This window comes from Malus domestica, chromosome 10, assembly GCF_042453785.1.
Source record: "Malus domestica chromosome 10, GDT2T_hap1".
Taxonomy (NCBI): domain Eukaryota; kingdom Viridiplantae; phylum Streptophyta; class Magnoliopsida; order Rosales; family Rosaceae; genus Malus; species Malus domestica.
Genome location: NC_091670.1, coordinates 25,718,573 through 25,738,162, shown reverse-complemented (window position 1 = coordinate 25,738,162; position 19,590 = coordinate 25,718,573). Strand labels below are relative to the sequence as shown.

At 38.0% G+C, this 19,590-nt stretch overlaps 4 protein-coding genes across 6 annotated transcripts; 1 reads left to right on the top strand and 3 right to left on the bottom strand.

Annotated features, from left to right (window-relative positions):
• Positions 1-1,639: 1,639 nt before the first annotated feature.
• On the top strand, positions 1,640-5,009 carry LOC103445327 (uncharacterized). Its single transcript, XM_008384322.4, has 9 exons — positions 1,640-1,795; positions 2,020-2,092; positions 2,182-2,261; positions 2,648-2,750; positions 2,865-3,021; positions 3,217-3,345; positions 3,595-3,681; positions 4,320-4,364; positions 4,662-5,009. Exons 1-9 carry the CDS (start codon positions 1,681-1,683, stop codon positions 4,860-4,862), a joined length of 990 nt encoding a protein of 329 aa, XP_008382544.3. The 5' UTR covers positions 1,640-1,680; the 3' UTR covers positions 4,863-5,009.
• Positions 5,010-5,028: 19 nt separating this feature from the next.
• Positions 5,029-6,491, bottom strand: LOC103445516 (ubiquitin-like-conjugating enzyme ATG10). Its single transcript, XM_008384537.4, has 5 exons — positions 6,246-6,491; positions 6,077-6,145; positions 5,780-5,879; positions 5,559-5,656; positions 5,029-5,287 (listed from the first exon to the last, which is right to left on the bottom strand). Exons 1-5 carry the CDS (start codon positions 6,441-6,443, stop codon positions 5,078-5,080), a joined length of 675 nt encoding a protein of 224 aa, XP_008382759.4. The 5' UTR covers positions 6,444-6,491; the 3' UTR covers positions 5,029-5,077.
• A 1,261-nt stretch (positions 6,492-7,752) lies between these two features.
• On the bottom strand, positions 7,753-10,567 carry LOC103445328 (rhodanese-like domain-containing protein 4A, chloroplastic). The gene is made up of 4 exons (XM_008384323.3): positions 9,626-10,567; positions 9,125-9,227; positions 8,330-8,572; positions 7,753-8,084 (listed from the first exon to the last, which is right to left on the bottom strand). The coding sequence occupies exons 1-4, from the start codon at positions 10,324-10,326 to the stop codon at positions 8,037-8,039; spliced, it is 1,095 nt and encodes a 364-aa protein (XP_008382545.1). The 5' UTR covers positions 10,327-10,567; the 3' UTR covers positions 7,753-8,036.
• Positions 10,568-11,757: 1,190 nt separating this feature from the next.
• LOC103445329 (FRIGIDA-like protein 3) lies at positions 11,758-16,034 on the bottom strand. 3 transcript variants are annotated; one of them, XM_008384324.4, is made up of 5 exons: positions 15,788-16,034; positions 15,442-15,527; positions 13,322-14,379; positions 12,612-12,781; positions 11,758-12,393 (listed from the first exon to the last, which is right to left on the bottom strand). In XM_008384324.4, exons 3-5 carry the CDS (start codon positions 14,367-14,369, stop codon positions 11,971-11,973), a joined length of 1,641 nt encoding a protein of 546 aa, XP_008382546.2. In that variant the 5' UTR covers positions 14,370-14,379; positions 15,442-15,527; positions 15,788-16,034; the 3' UTR covers positions 11,758-11,970. The 3 variants fall into 3 exon arrangements, with proteins under 3 accessions (XP_008382546.2, XP_070663368.1, XP_017190648.2); XM_070807267.1 differs by having other exon boundaries at positions 15,442-15,520; positions 15,788-15,993; XM_017335159.3 differs by lacking the exon at positions 15,442-15,527 and having other exon boundaries at positions 15,788-15,993.
• Between the last annotated feature and the right edge of the window lie 3,556 nt (positions 16,035-19,590).

Sequence of the window (19,590 nt, the reverse complement as noted above, 5' to 3'; positions counted from 1 at the left end):
TTTAGGGAAAGAAAAATTCTACCAACTGTTAATGCATGCAGTCGACTATTACCATTATTAGTAGTTGATTATTTTTGAACAAATGATATTATCTACACTAAGGAAATGGGGGGCTAAGTCTTATAATGGGCTAGCAATAATGTAATTATGTGAGCTTTGATTATATCCCTAAACCCTAAACCTTATTGCTTTTAGTATTAACAATTGATTCAAACACGCCACATAGTACTACGATCTAGTGATAGTCTTTTTCACTTTTAAGTGAGAGGTCTTAGGTTCGATTCTCGCCAAAGACGAAGTTGAACCATATTATTATGGCAAGTCCATTATTATGTACTGACAAAGAAAACAATAAACATATTACTAGCTGAAGAAATTCACTTTTAAACCATATTTTAGTGCCTCTACTATGATTCCTTCCCTCTCTCTCCCCCAAAAACCCCTAAACTTCTGAAACCCTCCTTGACGTCGGCCTTTGGCTCCGGCTTGGGGTTGGCGGCAGCCTAGTGCCCTCCCCTCCTCGCCCTTCTCCCTTCCTCCCTTTCTCACCATCTCTCCTTGTTTTTTCAACCTCCTCCATCTTCCCCTTTCTTCCACCCTATTCTTTTGGTTTCCACCCTTTCCTCCGATTTCCCCCACTTCTTCCCTTCCCAGCACTTTTCTTCCCCCTCCCCCTCAATCTCTCACCCCAACCACCCCTTTTGCTTCCCCATTTCAAGCTTTCCTCTAGTTTCCTTTTTTTCCTCCTCTGTTTATGGTTTTTTTTTTCTACACTACTCTACTTTTGCTTTACTTTGGCTTTCTTTGAGCTATGTCTCAATTCCTTGGGCTTTGTCTCAATTCCCCTGAGTTTGTCTCAGATCAAAGCCTTTATGCACCTCTCTTTCTCCGATGCTTATTTTCGTCGCATGTCCTCAATTACCAACCACTGCTACTCGGTCCAAGTGCTTCTCCTTGGCATCGTGCTTGGATTTTTAATGGCTGTTAAAGTGCATTTAGCACTATTTTGTAGGATTATGGGAGCACTCATTGCGTGGGTGGCTCGCTCACCCCCATTTTTTGTTGATCCAATTGTTTCGTTTGGTTCGTTCTCTTGGTGGTGGTGGCCTTGCATTGGAGGCGTGTTGACTAACTTGGTGGTGGATGCTGGTTTCCTCTCCATTGTTAGGATTTTTTGTTGTTTCTTAGTTGGGTCCTTTTGGGCTTTCTGTTGTATTTGCTTTTTCCTGTTGGGCTTGTATTTAGATTATGTGCTGCATTTTGGGCTCTCTTTTTCTTGTACTAGTCTTTTTATTTAATGAAAGTAACTTAGTTTGACAAAAATAAAAAAACCCATATTTTTTATACAATTGACATATAACTCAAAACAAATCCAAACTGTAGTGAAATTCAATCTCGAAAGCATAAGCAGACCCACATCTACTATAGCCAATGTAATTAGGCCTACGTTTGCAACTTAAACCATTTAGATGTAAAATATGTGTATAGATTGTAATCTTTTTCAAGGTTTTAAGTTTTAAAGCTAAAAAGCATGAAAAACCAAAGCCCAATCCAAACCTTGAACTAAAATTTGTTATGTTGTTGACCCAATTACAGACCCGACCCAATTGAAACCGCCAAGAGCAAACCACTCAAAACGGGTTTAGCCTCCACTAGCGATGTGCAGACAGAGAATCAGATATGGGGCTTCAGCTTCTCAAGCTCCCAAATCACACCGTAATCTCCTGCCGTTTTGCAAGAACTAGTTCAAGCTTCTCTTTTCTCTTCTCGCAACCCAACTTACAGGAGCTCGCTGGTCCTTCTCTCTTCCTCTCCATCTGATTTTATTTTTGTTGCTATTATTTGATTCTCCAAGTCGAAAGTAGCTTAATTTTCATTGGGGAATTTTCACAAGCACCTGGGGTGCTATCATTTGGCTCTGCATTATTTTCCTTTGCATGGCAATTGTATTATAAAGTTTTTCATTTTGTGGTCTAACACTTGAAATCTCTAATTCTTTAAACTGGGTTTTATGTTCAGCGAGATGGGTCGGAGTGCCAATGCATAGAACCTTTGCTTCTGTGAAGTTTGCAAAGGCTCAACCACCAAAGAAGTAAGCTTTTTAACCTCCAGACTAATTTATGAAGTTTTCTTTCCCTTAATTATATATTTACTATTGTGTTTGAGAAATGACAATTTTAGGAGGAAGAGGCTAGATGAGGTATGCCTCGAGAGGTTTCAACAGTATAGTCGAACCTTCATCCAGTCATGGATCTTACAAGGTGAGCATTACAGTTGAATTACAAAGGTTATTAATAGAAAGAAGGGAATATGCACAAATAGAGCGGTTATATCTTTGAATCGAAAAGAGTAAATACAGCTTATTGTTGGTTTAGTATCCCCCTATTCTATTTTGATTTTAAGTTTATGACTGGTTTCATTTTTGCATATTTCTCTAGAAAGAAATTTGGGTAAAGATCTAAATTGGTTTGTAGTCAACTTCAGCATATAAAATTCAGGATTTTTGTCACACTCTGACTGTAGTATATGCTCGTGAAAATCTGTTTTGCACAATACTTCATCTTGTATATGTGCTGAAACTGCTGTTAAATATATATGACAGTGTAGGGACTATGGAGGTAATTTTGGTTCATGTTTACTGGTGTAGGGAAAGTATTTGTGGATGGAAAGGTAGTCAACAAAGCCGGGACTCCAGTCTCGGACAAAGCTGTTGTACATATAATGGCTGAAGTCCCAAAATATGTATGTAGGTGATTACTTCACTTTGACAAACCAACTTTCGCTTTGTTTATACTGAAAATTTGGTTGTGCTGTAACTTCAGCGAGACCTTCTGTTCTAATTTGTACTTATATTGTCCATCCAGAGCAGGACACAAGTTAGAAGCTGCCATTGAACAGCTAGGTATTGATGTTTCGGGCAAAGTAGCACTTGATTCTGGGTTGTCAACTGGTGGATTTACTGACTGCTTACTTCAGTACGGTGCATCATTTGTTTATGGAGTTGATGTAGGTTATGGGCAGGTAATACAATTATTAGGTAGTAATTCAAGTTTTGTTCCATTAATTGAAAATGTAGGTTTATCAGTAGGGTTGGAGGTTCTATTTTTCCCTCTAATTTTCATGACTATAGAAATGAATATCGAATGGAATTACCATGGACTGTGCCTTACTTCTCTCTGATATTCCTATACTCAACAATTGATTGCTTATCATTAGGTGGCAGAAAAAATTCGGACGCATGAACTTGTTAGCGTGATAGAAAGAACAAATTTAAGATACCTTCCTGGACTCCCTCAAAAAGTTGACTTGGTGACTTTGGACCTCTCTTTCATCTCCATTCTATTGGTATGCTTTCAAAGACTTGTAAATGTATATTGTTATCTGGTTCTTTGGCTGTTCCAATCTCACTTTTATTTTCTGTTACGGGAAATTCCGAGGATTTGTTGCTTGTATAATTCTGTATGTTCTCTATGTGCTATTCCCCATGGAAAAACAATATACTTTCTAAGAAATTTGGAGGCTAGGTAGCTTTTTTTTCACTATTATGCCAATGGGTTTTACACTTGGTCACGGCTTCTTTTAATTTGGAAGCAGGTCATGCCTGCTATAGTCAATTTGATGAAGGAAGAGGCGACACTGGTCACCCTGGTTAAACCTCAATTTGAAGCTCGCAGATCACAAGTAAGAGTCTTGCATCAACCCATACTTACCTTTGGAAGCTATTTTGATTTATTTTACTTGAAATTAGAAAGTATAGCAGAGATGACAATATAGAGAAGGAGTTACCTTCCTTATCCGGGCTACAACAGTATGCCAATGCAACTGCTATTTGATATTTAAAAAAAAAAACCTTTCGAACAAGGAAATCATGAAAAACATTGTGCATTTATATCTGGACGTTTCCAGAATAACGAATATTTCCTTTGCATGTATATGCACCACTCTGTATAAGAAAGTTGTGTTGCTTTGATCGAACTAACTTTTCTCTTCATGCTAATCCTTGCATAAAACTTAAGGCAGACTCTGATAGGTCTACATTTATAAGTTTTCTCTACTCTTTATGTTGCTCAATGCATGGAGCAATTTCTATGTAATTTACAGATAGTTTGGATTGTTTTCTGTGTAAGTCGCGTGTTGGCTTTCAGTACTTTCAAGGGTGGAAAATCTAGAATATTCTAATTTCAAATGCACAATGATGAGATAAGGATCAATGTTGTCCAGAAAACAACAACAACAACAACATCATCCCCCAACAAAGCCTTGTCCAGAAAACATTGTAAGCAAAAGTTTAACAATTCAGAAGTTCATTTTCTTTGCAGGTAGGAAGTGGTGGGATTGTGAGGGATCCATTAGTCCATCAAGAAGTAAGCATTTCTTCCTTGTTTTTATCTGGTTTCTTTCAGCCTAATATCTAAAAGAGAACAAGAATCCCTTTTATTTTTCACCATCTTGTTAAGTCATAATTGTTTTTTAGCCCTAACCGAGGCCTAGTGTATGCCTCCTCGTATCTGGCTGTTTTACTAATTGTGAGTTCATCGGCTTCGTGATAATGCAACATAATTAGCAAATTGCTAAATAATGGTACTTAATCAATTAATCACTGAATTCGATTAATGTTTTGATTGTTCACAGCCTGATATTGATTAAGTTTTGTTGTATAGGTTCTTGATAGGATTATCAAGGGTGTAGAGAATTTTGGATTTAGCAGCAAAGGATGGATCGAGTCTCCACTTAAGGGTGCTGAGGGCAATACAGAATTCCTCGTTCACTTTACTCGGACAGCTAAGAGAAGTGAGGATGAACTTAAAACGTTAAATATGACAGAACCTGTTCATTCTCCCGAATCTGCCATTAAGGAGTAGCACAAAACGGAAGATAGGGTTAGCAATCCCAATTGTCCGGGGTCCAAACGTTGTTACTTGAAATCATCAATTAGCTTATTTGAAAAGGTTTTTCTACAATTGTAAGGATGAGCAAACTGCATAATGCGATCTGATATTTCGGGTTTACTTCCGGTTTACTCCAGTATTGTGAGGAAGACAGAGTTCTGCATGATTCATTGAACATATTTTCTTCTTCAATTACAACTTTTATGATTGTTCAGCATCTCAAAAGGGATTCTAATGCCAACCACTTGACCTACAACCGAGAGCCAAGATACCAAATATTGTTCAGCCGCAACTCCATTTTTAGGCAGAGAATTATCACCAAGGAAAAGCAGCTTCATCCACCCATTGGTTCCACATGGATGCAGCTTGTACCATGGTCTCTTCAAGTATGGATGCTCCTACAAATACCATATATGTTCAGATGTTTGATTCAATATTGGCAACTAGAAAGAATGTGTTTCCTTTATATGTTCTAAATTATTCTAATCTACAGGATGTGGATTTGAAGAGCGGACACACTGCCTTGGCCAATTGACCTAACTTGGATATGCATCGTTTATACAAATCTTTTCAAAGTAACTTTAACGGAACAAAGAAGTTTGGCAAGAACAGAAGGCAAGCATCGAAGGATAAGTGAAATGATTGCGACGGAGATTGAGGAATACGTACCTCCTGAGTTATAAATGTCCATTTTGATTCCAGTAAAACCTTCGATGAGCAAGCAGGTAGGTCCTTTTCGATTTCTTCCAATGCCAAAGGCTGTCCATCTATATATATCTTTCAATGTTACGAAGATTAACACTTGCATTTTACTAGCAAGAATCAACCATGGATTCCAAAGCGATTCACTGAATTTTGCTGCTTAAGTAGCTGATAACAGGTTAACATACCGATGTAGTAACTGCGAAAATACAGCACGGGAACCCGATATGAATCACTGTAGACTATATGGAAGTCGTGGTAATATACTTGAGGACTACTGGTCTCAACCTTGCAAATAGGAAATACAAAAAATGGTAAGATGATTGAGTTGCGGCAGGGTACAAATGCAATCAGAGAATTTACGCATAAATGGCAATGCTCGAGAGTCGTCCACGGCAACAATGCATCAATGGTTGGAATCCTCGCTTAGGCGTGAAGGACTGTCGCTAGCAAAATCCTTACAATATGGTCAGCTATATGCTCACCAGAGTGGCATTATCTACGGGCTCAGACCCCTCTTCTTCCTCAGTGTGATTCTCTTCATTAACATCTTCCTAAGACAGATAATTAATAAACAAAGTATGATTAGCAGAGTTGACAAATGTTAATCCGAGAAGCCGCCTGTCTTAATACCCATTGACCCACGTGTCCTACCTTGCTTGACCCGAGAAGGCAAATCCTCTCCAATGACAAGTAGCCCCGCTGCTGCTGCAACTGAGAGAGATGAGGAGAAGGAACCCAATTCCATGGAGGAAAGGGGGAGTTGAATTCTTTCCAGTTGTCCGCAAAAGCACGTGCTGCTACATAGAAGTCACGTGACGAGAGGGCTCCATCCCATCCCAAAACCTCCATAAAATTCGTGTGATTTCCTTTCCTTGTAATTGAGAATTCAAATCGGGTTTGAAATTCTTTACTTCAGATGTCCTTCAAATTTCAAAGGGATTTTTATTACAAAATTATCCTTAAAATTGACCTATCCAATCAATATGATTTCTGAGATGAAAATCGATCAATGTAGTCCTTGAATATAAATGCTTGAAATTAATGTTATCTTTCTGTTATAATTCCGTCAACTGTTATGTAAGAATAATTTGTATGGGTTCAGTCCATTGGGGAAAGGTTTTGTGAAAGGATTTGCAATGTTTTGGCTGGTCAGGGCGGACTGTGGCAGAGAAACTTAATTGATTTTTTTGGATCTAAGTATGACTCATATTTGTGTCACATCAGCATACTAATAGAAATTTTGATAAAATTCTAACGAAATGATGAGATTGACATGTAGCACTAATATTCAGAGACAAAATTGGTCAATTTTAGATTCTTAATTAAGTGAGCCAATTTTAGAGAACATTTTGAGTGTTGTTTAATTACACGGGATTTGACACCCATTTTTTCTATTCCTTTTTCCCTTCCCTCTTTCATCTCAATATTACCTCTGGTAAACTCATTAGTCATTACTAATCTTTAGTTTGTATCAAGATTTTAAAAGATGCTAGGCGCTAGTTAGGCGGTGGGCTAGGGCCTAGCGCCTAGGCGAACTAGACGGATTTAAGTAAATCTATTATATTTCCTGTAAATAAGTGTCTGTTTATACTTAAAATATATATAATTTTATCATAAACTAAAAAATAGAATGACAAATATATATATTATGAAGTATTTGACCATAATGAAAACATGAGGAACAAGCATATAATGTACGTTCATTTAAGTATTCAACAAGTCTCTTACAATTTATTGAAAAATAAAATAAAATGCAAAATGAAAGTTATCTATTTTCTGTCTAAGAGAGTCGCAACCTAAGCGGGTTTGGGCGGGCGAGGCTGGTGCCTAGACGGTCTAGGCGGGCACCTTGGCAGGTCTAGGGACCCTTTTTTAATTTTCAAACGTTTAAGCATTAATTGGGACGGTGGTTAGCGGCCTAGACCCTAGGCGGAGATTTTTAAAATGGTCTGTATTGATATTTTCATCCACATTCTGCGCACAATGTCATATGGTTGCACAATTACAAATTCATAAGGAATTTAGACGGAAATTTTCATTTGAACTGAGACTGATAACGCGATTAATCGCAGGAGCATTGTTCAAGGGGTTTTTTTTTTTTTTCTTCCACCAGAAAGGTAACATTTATACATAATGCAATGCAACACCACATGGATGATTTGTGCAATTTCGAATGGTTTCATAAATCGATTCCGCTGCAACGATAACCATGGGACAAATGTTAGCTCAAATACACAATACACTTATTACAAAATATACAGCTGATACGAAAATTCGGAACTAGAAATTTACTGCTACTAAGACATACAACGCCGGTCATTTATCAATAACCTCTCCTCGATATGATGAATATAGAACTAATGATCGGCAAAACTTGTGAAAATTTATGCTTCGCCCAACCGGAGGCACCACTTCTGAGCAAGACAAGTCACAGCGTCGATCTCAGGGCTTCGATGGAGTTGGGGAAGATGGCGGTTTCAAATCTGGATACTGCATCGGAAACAACCAAAATGAAAAAAGTACATGAACAAACAGACATGACCCTATTGGAAAAGAAGTTTGAAACTGCCAATGGATTGTGCAAAATCCACCCACCAACATTGGTCAATGGAAGCCATAACGCTAGAACAAATGAGATTAAACCATCTTTTAAGGTAAAGCATACGGTGTCGATAATTAAGGATATGTAATCTTTTGTAACTAGTAATTGTTAATGAGAAAGAAACTGAACATACGCTTGGGTAGGGAGAGGATGATCTAGAGCCATTTTTCATTTGTGATGCGGAGTCGGTAGACTTGGTTGTGCGTCCATTGTCTGTCGTTTGACTTTCTCCTGTGGACAAATTTCTGGAAGTGACAGCACCATTGCTGTCTTCCTTTCCCCGAACAACTCCGTTTGTCACAGTTTCTTGTGAAGTTTTAACCTTCTTCTTGGGGTATATATGCATAGAAGGTGGCAAAAGAGTTTCTTGTGATTCCTGAGGAGGAAAAAGGTAAACACATTATCTAAGAAAACATAACCGGCCAAAACACTTTAGCAACTCCTCGTGTTAAAAGTTGAACTGCAGCTTCAGAATTCTTATACGCACTCATCAAACAGTCTTTAAAACACCCTAGAAGCAATTTCATACCTATGCAGTAAATCATTTCACTAGTCAACTTGGAAATTTTGCTTTAATTAGGTTGTTATCGGTACAACAGAAAAACTTAAGCAGTCAGAGAATTCAAATTTTCCCATATGCATAATGTATGCCTTTATAACTTTTTATGGTGCTGGTACACATATCCAGAAAAGGAAAAATGTTCCTCACTCTAGGGTTATAGGGTTCTCTACTACATTTGGAATTCGGATGGCTCCATCAGAATCTTACACATCCAAATTTTTTTACCAAGATTCAATCAATCAAAAAACATTTCAACCACATTCTCCTGAACAGCATCAACACAAAGGCTGTCTCAATGGAGCTAGAGTTCAAATTAATCGCAGATACCGTGAAACGGAAACTAGAAGAAAAGAAAAAGACGCTTACCAGCCACCCTTTTGTACCTCCAACCCCACCCTTGATTGCATAAGCCTCTTTGAAACCATTCTTGAACAGTAACTCAGCCACTTTGATGGAAATTCCATCAAAACTACCTTCCAACAAGAGAAACCGATACTGAGATTACACATACCTTTAAATCCAAAAAAATGAAATAAACTTATCTTCCTTCCACGAGATGTCATTATGGCGGTATTTAAGCTGGCTTGGGATACTGTCACACTAGCATCGGAGGTAAGTTTTTCTCCTAGAACTAGACACTCATCGTAGACATAAACTATCAATCCATATCTAAGGCATGCTTGGGATTGCTTCTGAGTGCACTTTTAGTGCTTACTACGTTTTAAAAAAACCCCTCCTTGGTTGTAGAAGTGCTTTTCCAAGGAAGCACTGGGATTTTTAACATAAATTTCTTTATGTTTATAATAAAACCACTTCTAGCATAAATTCAAGTAAAAGATGAAGCTAAAGCAAAATCTTTATACTTACTTGCCCAGAACACAAAGCACAGTCTCTGCTGGGTTCGCAAACCTCTCCAAAACCCTTTTCACAAACCCAGCTTCGTCATCCTCCGAAAACGGAACCTGCACAGTACCCTTGTTCAAAATCTTCAAATTCGGAGACTTCAGGTACCCCAAGCTCTTCTGGTCTCGAATATCCAACAGCTGAGCATTCGGGTCGTCCCGGAGCTTCCGAAACGCGTCAATGACGAGGACAAACTTGTACTTTCTCAAATACGCCTGAACCAGAGGAATCACAACCAGCCATACGAACGTGCACCCAGCAACGAAAAACGGGTTCCGATTGAAAAAGTCATCGATCGAGACCAAGACTGATTCCAGGTTTATTTTGTCGGAAACTTGCTCCGGTGCGGAGGCTGCAGATTCGGAAGCGAAAGAAGGAAGGGCAAATGGGGTGGTTGCAATGAGCTCGGTGAGGAGGAATGTGAGTTGGGTTTTTGGTAATCTGTGGGGAAAATGAGTGGGTTTGAGAAGGAAAATTGGGGTGTGAGGAGTGTTTTTGGTGGAGGGAAATTGGGCGTGGGAAGAATTGGGTGGCAGGGAAGTGGAAATGGCGGGAATGGTGGTGGTTTGGGGAAGAGAGGTTGGTGGAGAGGTGGATGGTTTCTGGGCTTTGAGGTGGTTTTGGGGTGGTGGAGAAAAGGAGAGAATCATGGAGAGGGACTCCATTGGAGGAGGAGTGAGGGGAGATGGAGAGAGAGAAGATAAGGCCAAGAAGGTAACGGATGATCAATGGAATTGGATGGTGGATTTTGGGTAGTAACAAAAGCAACCCATGACCCAAGAGTTCAGCCCAATTTATGTCTATAATTTTGATTTTTGGGTGGCAACGCAATTCACACTCCTTTTTTTCTCATGACATTTCTACTTGTTGTTAGACTTTTTTATTTTTTACAGACGATGGCGTTAGTATGTCAAATTTTTAGTTGTTAAAAGAAGAAGGCTCGATGGGGATTGAACACATCATTGCGGTAAAATGTCAATCGAACAAATCAAAATGTAGAACGCAAAAATAAAGAGTGCATAAGGAGGTAATTAGAGTGTATCTCTTGTTTCATGGCAGAAAATGACAATTTTAGATGCACACACAATTCGAAACCTGCACGAATATACCTAATTTATCCTATTTAATTAGAAGATAAATAAATGTAGTTTACATTATTTCTTCAGAGTTGGTACCAAAATTTTGAAGATAAATAAATATGACCAGAAAGAATTATAAGAAAAATAAAGTTGTAGTGCTATTTTAGCGTGATGAATTTTGATGACTGACATAACATTAGCGCGGGATGATTACCTTTTCTACTTCAACTCATGATATGAAAATAGAGCATTTTCTGAAACTAAATGAAGACGAAGTGTCATTAAACCAAATAAAGTGTCATTAAACTAAATAATTGTTCATGGCGTGAGAAATTCCTCTACATTTTGAAGAGCTATTTCTCCATCTAGCATCCCTCTTTGTAAAAATGATCTCATTCTTCATTCGGACATGACATTGGTATTAACAGACTTCGAAAAATCCGGTCAATGCATTTGTCTGTACGGAGAGATTCATGCTTCGATAAAATATTTCTTTCATTCTTCCTCTATGTTGTTTACGAAATTAGGTTATTTTAGGATTATAGTTGATGGTTCTTTAGCAATTTCATTAATTTCTACCATTCATGGTGCTAGCGTAAAAATACTTTATTTAAAGATGATGATGGTAATACATTCCGTACTTTTAACCCAACTCAAGCCGGAGAAACTTATTTCTCTCACCTCACAACCTCCATACTTGCTAATTACTTGATCAATTATTGTGAAAGAAAAATGTTTGCAAATATATCTCCATAATTGGATGGCTGGACCCTCACGATTTACCGATGAAAATTTTCCATAGAAACGTTTCAATATACGATCACCGGAGGTACGAGGCATAAATACCATTTCCGGTACGTTACGTTATAAAATACTTGGTTTTCTTATCTAAAACTGGCATGATCCCTTCAAAGTTTTCAGCATGTCAAAAAAACCTCCATGAATGATCAACCTGTTGGCTATGTGCATTTTGCATGCAGTCAAACTAAAACATAAGGTAGATCAAAGAAAAACATATACAAAAGTAAAAACAAAGTACATATATTAGAGGATCAAATATCTTCTTGTAAATCCAACTAACAAATTAACAAGACAACTTTTTTTTTTTTCTTTTTCTGGGGTCTTTTTCGGATACTAATATCATTCTTACATTGAACATCGACGAACTCAGAGGGTTAAAGACTAACCGTTAAACCGAGGAGGATCAGTGTCACTTTTTTGGCCGTCAAATTAGTGAAGGTACGCTGCAGGCTGGTACTGGTAGCCGGTTGCATAGTAGTTTCCATGAGCAGGAGACATGTTGTACGTAGCAGAACCCAGCAGGGAAGGGCAATGGTTGTCAGCAGGTCCCGGGTAAACAAACTGTCTGTCATACATGTACTGCGGGTACCTGTTATCAGCAACTCTAGGATAGAAAGTCTTGTCAGTAACAACATTAGTGATGCGGGGAGCATATCCAACACCGTTAGCACGAGGTCTCTTGGGCTGAGGCTTTGCTGCTTCAGCCACCCTCTTCTTGTCTGCCTTGGCCTTTTCCAGCTGAAGAACCCGTTTCTGAAGAGGATCCACTGGATACTGCTCCTCAAGCTTATGCTCTTCAATGGACTTGAGCACAGCCTTAAGGGCAGCCAGCTCTCGGTCGTTCACTTCATTCTGAAACAACAAATATTTGTTACATATATCTATTTTGCACTTATACACCATACTTTCTCTGGAAAACCCCATCAAATATCAGTACCATCTTGGGTTTTTTTTCCATTGGCAAATTAAAGTCAACTTCATATTAAACAGATAATCAAATAATGCAAAATAGAATATAATTAAATTGAGAGCAAAAAACACCATGCAATAAAGATAGGAGTGATGAGCACCTGTGCTGTGGGAGATGCATTTCCAGATTTGACCGGCGAAGTTTTTCTTGCCTCTTTCAAGTAGGACTTCAGCAAAGGCACAGGAGAGAACATCTCCGTCAATTCGAAGGCAAAAGCCAAGTTAACTGCATCAATTTGCCGTCCACTATTCACTAACACTTCAATAACACCTGCAATGTCAACATTAACATAATCAGCTTCCAGAATATACAAAAGTTGAAGTTCATGCAAGGAAGAAATCATTTTTTTCAACTTCTAGGTTCTCAACGTTGATCCTTTAATCAAGCCTGCATTGTTTTCAGGATAATGTTATATGGGTATCGCTAGAATTATCCTGCCAATGCCAGGAGATTGGTCTCTGATGTTGCTGCACTTTTACACAATGACAGTAATGAAATGCAAGACCAGCTTATATAAGCTTATGAGTAACTCATCCAGGATGAATAGAAAGGAAGTTTGAGCAAAGTTGCAGTTCTAAAGATCTAGTGGGAGACAAAACATTACCAACTTATAGAATTGTAAACAAAAACATGCCAAAGACACATGCCAACAAGTAAAAGACAAGGGCAAAACAAAAGTAAAGAAGAAAAACATTTCTTTAGCTTGGAATAGTTCACATGGCCAAATTTAAGGACCGCATATTTATTTATCAAACTAAAAAAGTTTTGAATTTCACCTAATTGTATGTTTTCATAAAGAAAAACACGAACCTGGCATTCTCTCAGTCAATCCAAGAGAACGGCAAAGGTCAGCTGCTTGGCGACGACGCGAAACCATCGGTATTATCCTGAATAGATCTTCCTCATCAAAACCAGAGGAAATGCCAAAAGTTCCAAGAAGTTGCAAAAAGGCATGAGCCTCTAGTGAGTTCCCATTGCTAGCATCCATGTCAAGAGCATCCAACTTCGGCTTCCATTCTTCAGCAATTGCCTCTGCCATATCCTTAACCTCCTCTGTAATTATATCAGACGCAGAGACTAATTCTGGGTTTGTTAGTAGTGTGCTCAGACACTCCATCAACATGATACAAGTTCGACGGACACCCAACAGGTTTGCATCCTTCTTCCGGTCCGTATTGGGCCCTTCTAGGCGGTAAAAGTCTTCCAAAGATTCCAAGACAAATAAGGCAGGGTTGGCTGCAGCTCTTAGTGCAAGTGGAATTTCCTCCCTTATGGAAGCGAGGTTCTTTCGGTTATCTGATATAAATTTGTGGAGACCTTCTGTGTCCATCTGTTCACACAGCTTCGCTAACTGGGGATAGGACATCACCTTTATACTCCCCATTTCAGGACTTTTCATTTCTTCGCAGTTACTATCAGAAACTATCATATCTGGTGGTTTCTCTTCCACACTTGGTGGCTCACCTTGGCCATCATCAGTGACAACAGAAGGCTCCTCAGTTGATACCTTCCTTTGCTTCTCTCGAGCATTAGTAATAGCATATGCAGCAGCATCTCTCTTCTTTTGAAGAATCTCCAGTGAAGCTTGTTCCTTGGCCACAACAGCAGCTTGCCGCTTTTCTAACAGTTTTTGGGCTTCAACTGTTCGGGTTTCGAACTCCTTTTCTTGGCTTTCCAGCTCATCAAAACGCCTCTTTAAGGACTTTTCAAGACCGTGGAAATGTGCTTCAAGTTCTTTCCACTTCAAGTTCAGGGTTACAGCTCTGTGGCTCTCAAGTTCAGAAAATGCTTTCTGAAGTTGTTGTATCTTAGATGTTGTACAATCTATCAGCGTGGAAACGGAATGGGTATTATCCATGGCAAAGGATCTGGAGATAACAAAAGAGAGAAATGTCAACACATATTGACCTATCGACAGTCAAAGAAGCAGAAACAGCAGAAAAACTACATGCTAATTTTGATCTGATACAGCATCTTGTTTAAACTCATCATACCCCTAAAGTACACAGGTCAATACATGCATAATGAGATGTATACGAAGATTACAGTCTGCCAATATGTATCAGTATTCACTTGTATAATATAAAGAAAACTAAATTATTAGGAAAACAAATCCTTTCAGGTCTTGATATAAGTCCAACTACAAAGGTATTTAAAAATAGGGTAGTGCTATCCGCATATAACTTTTACTTCTCACACACCCCTCTCAATTTTTGGCCGTCGGTTTGAATGAATTGAAGATCAATGGCCAAAAATTAAAAAGGGTGTGTGGGAGGTAAAAATGGGTGTGTGAATAGCACCACTATCATAAAAATATTGTTGGCTTCGCTGAAGGATAAGGTGGATGTCATCGCCTTCTCAAGCTGCCTCAAACATATATCGATTGGGCAATCATCCATACGAAAACAGCTTAATAAAGATACTAAAAAAAATTGACAGATTACTTTCCCAATGTAACTAAATTTGACAAATAGAAGAGGGAGCTTCAAGGATGAAGTTAAACCAGATCAGAGATCCCATAACCGCCCAATGAAAGGGAAACCATCAAATTGGGATGGATGTGCTCCGCTCAAAGCATCAAAATGATCTCAACTTCATAGTTTCGACTTAGAATAATACTCGCACTTTCAAAACAAACAATTCAGCATGCAAATAAAGTAAAAACAGTACGTGGTCCTATATATCATCAAAAGGGAATGTTAGCTCATTAAATCCACTACAAACTTACCTCCCTAATTATTCTAATCAATAAAATTATCCTCAAATCACCAAAATTACACATTTACAGCAAAAGTAGCAACCTTGAGGAGCATTAACCTCAGTCAATCAAACTGACAGAAAAAAATGACAACTAAATTCAAACAAACTGCAGCCAAATTTGGAAAGATAAACGACAAAAACCCTAATTTCTACAGCAAATTAAGACTCACCAGTAATTACAGCAAGGTTGAACTACCGCAATGAGTAAAGATCTCCAAATGCTCGATTCACAAACGACACTTGAAAACCCTAAAACCTAAAAAAAGTCAAAACCAAACGTTAAAAAATCGAAATTGAACGAAAAAACCTCAGAATTAGCAACCAAAACTCTTCAATTTCAGACAGAACATCCCAACGTTTCCCGCGGGAAACATTTCCCCGACTTCCCCGGAAAATCGAACAAATTTCGCGGGAAAACAGGGAAATTTCCGCGGAAAAGAAACGGCCCCGATCTGAAGATTACAGTAGGAAATTAAGCCGAATGTGTTAATCAGCAAGTAAAGAAGGGAACTTTACCGAAAAGCCCCGATGCAATTGTGGAAATTGCGACGAGGGCCGATCAATCCATGGCTGCTGAGATTGGCGGTCGGTGTGCGCGTGTGTGGCTGCTGCTCTCAGCAATCCCTACATACAGAGTCGATGAGAGAGAGAAAGAGGAGAGAGAGAGAGGAGAGTTCAGACAAGCAAGCGAGAGTGTTATATGTCGCAGCCTTCTTTCTTTTGCTTTTTAAGGGGCACTCTCGTTTTTTATACTTCCGCGTTCGGGAATGTGCAGAGGGCGTGGAGATATTAATGGGCCTGGGCCGCGGGAGTGTTGGTAGTGAAATGGGGAGTGGTGTTAAGGTTGTGCCACCTGCCGTCTATGCGCTGGACAGGACTATGAAAATTATCTTTGTCGGACAAGGTTTTGTTGTACTTTCCTTTAGTAATGCTTTTGTCAGAAAAACTAATCTAAAATTTTGGTTATGAATGTGGACAAAGTATTCGGGCCAAGTTCAATTTTGGTCGTGTAATTTCAATGGTCGTGATTTGTAGCTTTATCATATGTTTCAATCTAATGGTAATAATTAAATTTACCTCATTACCGTTTAGGTTGTCTCAAGGAGAATGGAAATAAAAAAGAGAAATGCTAATGAGATTTTTTTTTAAATGAGGTTTTTTATAGATTCTTCGTTATCTTATGTTTTTAGCACAATATTTTTTAATGTTGGCATGAGAATTGTGCTAAAAACATGAGGCAGTGGAGAATCCCATTTTTTAGAGAATCTCCTTAACATTTCTCATAAAAAATAAAAATAACAACTTAATATTTAGACCAATACCTCTTCATGGGATGTATTTGGGAGTGGGAAACAACCCCCCCCTCCCCCACGATTGATAAGAAAATAAGTGGGCCAACAAGGGCCCTAGCTTGCAGCAGTTGCATGTGAAGAAAGGAGAAGGCTTAGCCCCGTGCGTCAACTGCATTAAAGCAGAGAGATCATCTGCGGATGAGCGCATGGACAACAGCCCTTCTACGACTATGACTATAGCGTCGTTGGCATCCAATGACTGTTGTACCTCTTGGATATTGATTCAATGCCATTTGGCTACATCCTTTTTTAAAATTCAATGACTCAAATCCAACTTAATCAATTTTAATGATAATAAAAAGATTCAATGACTTAAATTTAAATCCAATGGTCAAAATAACATTATAAATTAACCCAAATTAGATCCAACACCAAAACTTCTAATATTCTAGAAATACACATCCAAATGTTCACTCATCCATAAAAATTCAATTTTCTCATATTTCACTACCAATTTTTTTTCTTCGAAATTTGAACTTTTTTACAGTGAAATGTTCGTAAAAGTAAAACAAGATAGATTATACATAAACTAATTCCAAAATTCTTAGCCAAAAAAATATTCAAAGAAATACAAAAGTTTAACAAATTATAAAATTGGGGTGGTAATTGTAGGTTTTTTACAATTGGAGGAAAAAACTGACTAACTTCATTGTTATATTCCTAATCTACTTTTCCATAGCTTCAAATCCATATATAGTATGTAGAAAATGGTTAAGATTTGAACCCAAATCGGAGCTCGGAAAGTTTCCTAGCCAAAATCCCCATAAACCCTCGACTGCGACCAAGTCGACCTGACCAAATAACCAAAATCCAGATCCAAACATGGATCTGCAAACTGACTCAGACCCAGATCCAACTGGAGTCCACCAAATTCAACCTGGGTCCATTTTAGAAATTGTAGGGAATATTCCCCAGGTATATTCGGTTAACCTATCTTTAGTTTTAACGGGATATTCCGTCCAACGATGGAATATTTCACTAACTTTAACTGTTGACTTTTGTTGACTTTTTTGAAATTTTCTTGGAAGCCCTCCTACGTTATTTCGATGCCCCGAGTCCGTTTTTTGGCATCCATTTAGTGAAATTCCAAAGTTTTAATGTAGTTGACCGCCTCGGCGGCTTGGTTGACTTTTTGGTTGACCGTTGACTTTTTACAAAATTTGCCCGAAACCCTTCTTAGCGTGGTTCAACGAGCTGTTCTGAATCCACCATCAGTTTTTCCAAATTCAAACATTTTAATTGAGTTTTACTAATATGCCTCAATATTATGCTTAGGTGCGATTAATATCGGATGCTTCGGCTTTCCTAGCTTGAATGGATGTGATCTCGCAAGTAATTGTGAGTGGGTCTTTTGCTTTTAATTACTATATATTTATTTAGCTTCCATATATATAGTTAGTAAAGAATTCTCTACATTACACCTAGATTAGACTAACGCTTATAAGAATGAGTGGAACGGCGGAATTTATGAAATTGTCCTATATCCTATGATATGCACGGGTATACGTACTATTATGGGATGCTTTAATTATAGTTGCAACCATGAATAATATTTTATTGACTAGGAGTATTGAATTACCATTGCATGATCATATTTGTGTTAACTGCTCATCGTGCATGCTACACTGGTGTTATTACTCGCTCGGGCCAGGACCAGTCTTCACATGTATGTTCACATTGAACCGTACACTCACTTTGGATCCATTGTAGGTGCCAATCTTGTCCTAGATTGCTATAGGCAATTAGGACTCGTATGTGATGCACATAGCGCCAGTCTTCATGTGATTGTAGTACTAGAGTGTAAATCATTATTGCACCCAGTCCTGTTTATATCAAAATATCTCTGCATGAGCTCGTGTATCAGCATATGTCTATGAGCACTAGATATTATATGTTCATTATGCGGGATACTAGATACTATATGTTTTATGTGCGAAATATGGTGAATTATTGCATTTTGGAGATATTATTGTTTATGGTATGTATTTCTATACTATACGAAGTATGTTATTTTTGGAATCTATACTTGTTTAGATGCGAAGGGTTATTACATTTTCGAAAAGGTTTTACAAAGCTTTATTTTTAGGCTCACTCACCTTGTTTTTCGCCTCTCCACGATTTAGTGGCAGAGTTTTTGTGCCAACAAGGATTCATGGCAAATGTTGCTTTAGGAGATTACCTTCAATTGTATAATTCTTATCCTACTTTTACTATACATATGCTCTGACATCATTTATGAATTGGGTTCAATCTTGCTCACATGTGTAATCTTTCATTTAGTTCGCTTTTAGGTTTAAATTTATTCACATTTTCCACATCACCACACTTTATGGCTTCATCACCTTTCTGGTGTCACCCAGCACAACTCGATTCAGAGTCCAGGTGGACATTCCGAGTCGGGGTGTGTCATTCATACGTAAAGATGAATAGTTAAAAATACAGGGAAAGGTTGGAGATAACCTTAAAATGCCAAAGGTGTATAATATTTGTTATGGAGGACAGATCTATGACATCACTTTTTTATACAACTTTTGATAAACATTTTGTGGGGTCCACTTCGTAATGTATTTCAATGACTCGAACTGTCAATCTTTCAGGTATTCATTCAAAGATCATGTCTACCAAAAATAACCAAAATCTAAAACCATATCCATTGGGTTAAGGGTTTAGGATTTCTTTGTAAAACTGTCTTCGTCCATTTTCTTCACTACAAATAAATGTCTTATTGATTTTGCTAAAACTATGTGAAGAACAATATTACTCTATTATTGAGCATTAAGTAATTATTATATTTCAAAAATACTATTTGAATTTTTTTAATTTCATAATTATGGGTTATGAAATTCATAAATGCGAGAGTTAAATCTCCTAAATAATGCAACATTTAAATGTTGGACTTCAATAAAAATGTTTGAATAAATAAAATTTCAATCGAACAATTGGGTTGAACAAAGATTGCAACCAAAA

Coding starts and splice junctions, on each gene's coding strand:
- LOC103445328 (XM_008384323.3), bottom strand. CDS start 10,326: ATGGAGTCCCTCTCCATGATTCTCTCCTTTTCTCCACCACCCCAAAAC. Junction 8,573..9,124: donor GAGGTACAAAAGGGTGGCTG/GTAAGCGTCTTT, acceptor TTTCCTCCTCAG/GAATCACAAGAAACTCTTTT. Junction 8,085..8,329: donor CATCCTCTCCCTACCCAAGC/GTATGTTCAGTT, acceptor TTTCCGATGCAG/TATCCAGATTTGAAACCGCC.
- LOC103445327 (XM_008384322.4), top strand. CDS start 1,681: ATGGGGCTTCAGCTTCTCAAGCTCCCAAATCACACCGTAATCTCCTGC. Junction 2,093..2,181: donor AAGGCTCAACCACCAAAGAA/GTAAGCTTTTTA, acceptor TGACAATTTTAG/GAGGAAGAGGCTAGATGAGG. Junction 2,751..2,864: donor GTCCCAAAATATGTATGTAG/GTGATTACTTCA, acceptor TTGTCCATCCAG/AGCAGGACACAAGTTAGAAG.
- LOC103445329 (XM_008384324.4), bottom strand. CDS start 14,369: ATGGATAATACCCATTCCGTTTCCACGCTGATAGATTGTACAACATCT. Junction 12,782..13,321: donor ATTGACTGAGAGAATGCCAG/GTTCGTGTTTTT, acceptor TTGACATTGCAG/GTGTTATTGAAGTGTTAGTG. Junction 12,394..12,611: donor ATGCATCTCCCACAGCACAG/GTGCTCATCACT, acceptor TTGTTGTTTCAG/AATGAAGTGAACGACCGAGA.
- LOC103445516 (XM_008384537.4), bottom strand. CDS start 6,443: ATGGAGGTTTTGGGATGGGATGGAGCCCTCTCGTCACGTGACTTCTAT. Junction 6,146..6,245: donor GCCTTCTCGGGTCAAGCAAG/GTAGGACACGTG, acceptor TATCTGTCTTAG/GAAGATGTTAATGAAGAGAA. Junction 5,880..6,076: donor CCGTAGATAATGCCACTCTG/GTGAGCATATAG, acceptor CCTATTTGCAAG/GTTGAGACCAGTAGTCCTCA.